Raw genomic sequence first — 4,193 nt, forward strand, 5'->3', positions numbered from 1 at the left:
AAGTCAAGTTCTGTTGTAATCACTCTGCCCACCTGCTGGGTCTCCCAACTTCCCCCCTCAGCCAGGAGCTGCAGAAACTGAAGTGTTTTCAGAAGAGGGGAAGTGAGCGAGAGAAGGGGGAGATGGTGGTGGGCTGAGAAGCCTGAGGGAACAGTGCGTCTCTGTCAAGTTTCTCAGTTTGCGTTACAATGGCCACCAGCTGCCCAACAAACCGTCATTCTTCTTCCTGGGTCTGAGGATGGTGCTTTGCGCTCTTGCTGGCTCTTGGCCACTGTCTCCCTGTGACTGTCATGGTCCAAGGGAAAGGCCCTTGAGCAGTTGTGCCGGAGGAATCTGGTTTCGAATCCTGCCATCATCACTTCTAATACGCTTCTGGTCAGTTTGCTGACTGAGCTGTTGGCAGGAAGCTAGGGAGTGGGGGGAGATTATGTAAACTCTTTGCTGTGTGAAAAAGACCAATAATCAGCAACCTTCCCCCCAAAAAATTAAGCAAATTTTCAGAGAGTTGCTTCCATATTTTGGTGTTTGGTTTCTAAATTCATATATTGGAGTGTCACAGTGGAATACGAAATTGCACAAATCCTAAATCCACAGCTTACCGGCATTTTGGGAAGTCNAGGCATTTTAGGAAGTCATATGCTTTCATGGCCTCCACTCATTGATATCCACATCCTTTGACAAGGGGTCCTGTACGTCGCATCAGGTGGGGGTGTGGTCCACAGATAAGGTAGAAGCAATGGTATGTGACTTCCAAGGACAAATCATAACGATGTTGTGACTTGCTGTTTCTTGGATCACTCACTCTGGGAGAAGCTGGTTGCCATATCATGAAGACATTCAGTTTTATGGGCGAGGAGCTAAGGTCGCCAGGCAACAACCATGTGAGGGCTCCATCTTGGAAGCAGTTCCTCCAGGCCAGTGCAGCTGTCCGATGAGTACAGCCTGGTCAACATCTTGACCACAACCTCGTGAAAGGTCACCGTGAGCCACAACCACCCAGAGGAGCCTCTCTCAGATTTGTGACTCTCAGGAAGTGTGAGAGAATAAATATTGATTGTTTTCAGCCACGAAGTTTTGGGGGAATCTGTGATGCCACCATAAATAGTGAATCTAGTTGGACCACACTTGCCTGGACCAATGTTTGCAGCCAATTTTCAGTCTTTATTCATTCAGTCAATCACTCATTCACTATTTCAGTAAATATTTATCATAACCCAACCATTTTCACATACTGCAGTTGGGCACCGGCGCATTTCCTGATGAATGAAACACACCCATAATGTCGCTGTGATAGGAGCTATCTCCTAGTAGCGGCAACGGATAGGTCCTACCAAAAAAACCCAAAAAGACAAAAAACAAAACAAAAAACAAACAAACCAACATATTCACAAGGTTTGATGAACTTTGGAGGAAACAAACGGGTTGGTGATTGAGACAACAGGGTGACCCCTAGGAAGGGTAATCTGGGAGGCCTTTCTGAGGGAGTGACATCCAAGGTGAAATCTAGAGAAGAAGAAGGACCATAGCAGAGGGAAGAGGTAGACAAAGGATCCAAGGAGAGGGACAAGCAGATGTGAAGGCCTTGGGCAGGGATGGGCACTGTGGATAGAGCATGGGGCACATTGGGGAGGGGGGCAAAATACAACTGCAGAACCCAGTGTCTGGGCCCACTCAGGCCACGTAAGCCAAGCAAGGAGAGTGGGCTTCATCTGAAGGGTGTGGGACAATGGGTGTCCTTGTTACTCCTGACTTTTGTTGAAGTGCTCTCTTGCTGATGAGTGGAAGAGAGGGAGGACAAGGCATGAGGGGACTGGGAAGAACAGGAATGTCACCATTACAGAGAGGAGAGAGGATGGCTGTAATGTCAGGAGGAAGAGCGAATATGGACAGATGGAGAGTGCTAGAAGAACTATTAATGGGGAGTGGCAGACAGGGGAATCCTGGGTGACAGGGTCTGGTTGCAGTAACTCTGGGAATATCGTTGCCTTTCATCTGGATAAGGTAGTGTGGAGGAGAAGCGGATCTGGGGAGAGAGTGTTTAGGGGACTTGAGAGACCTGGGTGTGCATGACAAGCCTGAGGAGCTGGCCTAACCCAGGCAGGACGTCGGACCCTGCACCTTGACCTGCCTCCCGACCATTTCCAGCATAAACTCACCCCAACTCAACATGACGTGAGAACAAGTCACTCTGAGACAGCACAGACCCATCCCCACTTCCTGGCAAGGACCGTCCCCCATCTGCACCTTGAAGAGGCCCCGGTCACCCCTGTGAACCCAAAAGGGACACCGGCAGCCAGTGCTTTGTCAGACCACCGTGTTGTTACACAACCGCCCCTCCTGCCCCTGCATGGAGAGAAGCCCAGTCTCAGCTTCACATGTCCCCAGCGTCCCCTAAGCTCCTTCAATCTCTGGACACTCTTGTCCATCGTCAGGACTCTGCCCTGCGAGTCACAGTAGAGCAGACTTTCCAGAGAAGAAAGAGTCAAGTGTGAGGAGCTCACGGGGTGGGTGACGACTGCTCCATGCCCCGGTCTGGACAACAGGCAAACACACAGGAGGGAACCACAGCCTCGGGGATTTGTACCCTGGTTGGGAACCCAGAATCCAAATGGGACCTTTGAAAGCATCTGAGGTCACAGTGCCAAGTTGTGGGGCCAGAGAAGAACAGGGGTCCCATGGGGACTGTGGGTGCCTGGAGCTGCAGGCGGGGGGGGGGCGGTACTAACACCCCTTGGTCACCTCTGATGCCTGAGAGGATGGGCTACTGGGGCCTCCACCCCAGACATGGTCCATCCTGACCACAAGGAAGTGACATGTCACGGGGGTGAGGAAGTCCCTCAGAGCAGGAAATGTTCAAGTGTGGCCCCACTCTGTGGGACGAGTGTGGACAGCGAGAGGAGCAGCTGGGTCGTGGAAGGGACAGCAATCTGAACGCAATCTTGGACCAGGAGCTGTCCTGTCATTGGGATTGAGAGGGCTCTGCCGTGAACCTGGCTGCTTCTCTTCCCAGCTTCCTGCACCCCGGCCAGCTTGAGTCACCGTGGAAGAAGATTGTGAGACCAAACCCAGGCTGGACGAGGAACCAAAGAGGCCTCGGAAAGCAGAAGTGGGCCGTGGAGACTGAACCCTCTGTGAGGAGGCTTGAAATTGCCCCCCTCAGGAGCCTGGCTTTGCGAGGGGTGTCGTCTGTGCTGCAGACATGACCCCGGGGGACGGGAGGCCATGGCTGCCTGTAGCACTGCTCCTTCTGCAGGTCCCAGGTGAGCAGGGCTGAGCCTGGGCTGGGAAGTCTGCCCTGAGTGGGAGGGAGGGAGACAGGGGATGGGGTGTGGGGCTGCCCAGGGGAAGGAGGGAGGGCGTGGGAGGGAGGAGGGAGAGCAGAGAAGATTCTAGGGTCAGCCAGAACAGCCTCAGCAGTGAGCAGGGGGATTCAGTGTATAAAGCAGGTGAGTTGTGTCCACTGTGCCAGAAAGAACAGCCTTGAGGAGAGGGTGCCTGTGACCACGATTACTGTAGTGTCTCAGCCAGAGATAACGTCTCCATGCATAACAGACACACACACAGAAAGTCACACACACAGGCACGCAAGCGCCCACACACACACACACACACACCATGGACACCCTCTCCTTGTGCCACTCTGTGAGGAGGGAGCTTTATTCCCTCCCTTTGGTCTCAGGAAAGGCCTGTCTCCTGCCAAGGCCTCTTCCAGACCCTGAGGGTCCTTCGGGGACTCCAGAGTCACTTTGACCCAGGCCCATCTGGTGAGGACCCACACTTGGCTGTGTCTTCCAGGCTGTTCATCTCTGAGTGGCCCCAACTCCGCAGCGGGCACTGTGGGGGGATCCCTGAGTGTGCAGTGTCGGTACGAGGACAAATTCAGAGAGAATGCCAAATACTGGTGCAAAAACCGATGTGTGTGGAAGATTGTGGAGACCAAAGCGGCAGACAGAGAAGTGAGAAAGGGCCATGTGTCCATCAGGGACCATCGTGCAGACCTCACCTTCACAGTGACCTTGGAGAACCTCACAGAGAGTGATGCAGGAACATACTGGTGTGGGATCGATACACCATCGCTCCCAGGATACTTCCGTGACCCCGTATTCCGCATTGTGGTGTCTGTGAGCCCAGGTGAGCTGTGCACACCCCCTCCCCCAGCGCCAGCACCAGGGTTGCCTGAGACTGGGGCTGAT

The 4,193-nt window shown here is 53.5% G+C and overlaps 1 protein-coding gene across 1 annotated transcript; it reads left to right on the plus strand.

Moving 5' to 3' along the window:
- Nucleotides 1–2,845: 2,845 nt before the first annotated feature.
- LOC117798350 (CMRF35-like molecule 8) lies at nt 2,846–4,187 on the plus strand (the record flags this gene model as incomplete). Its single annotated transcript, XM_034650782.1, has 2 exons — nt 2,846–3,260; nt 3,796–4,187. Coding segments are annotated over exons 1-2 (453 nt in total), but the record flags the coding sequence as incomplete, so codon positions are not given.
- Nucleotides 4,188–4,193: the final 6 nt, after the last annotated feature.

The sequence above is a fragment of the Ailuropoda melanoleuca genome, unplaced genomic scaffold (assembly GCF_002007445.2).
Source record: "Ailuropoda melanoleuca isolate Jingjing unplaced genomic scaffold, ASM200744v2 unplaced-scaffold3064, whole genome shotgun sequence".
In the NCBI taxonomy this organism is placed as follows: domain Eukaryota; kingdom Metazoa; phylum Chordata; class Mammalia; order Carnivora; family Ursidae; genus Ailuropoda; species Ailuropoda melanoleuca.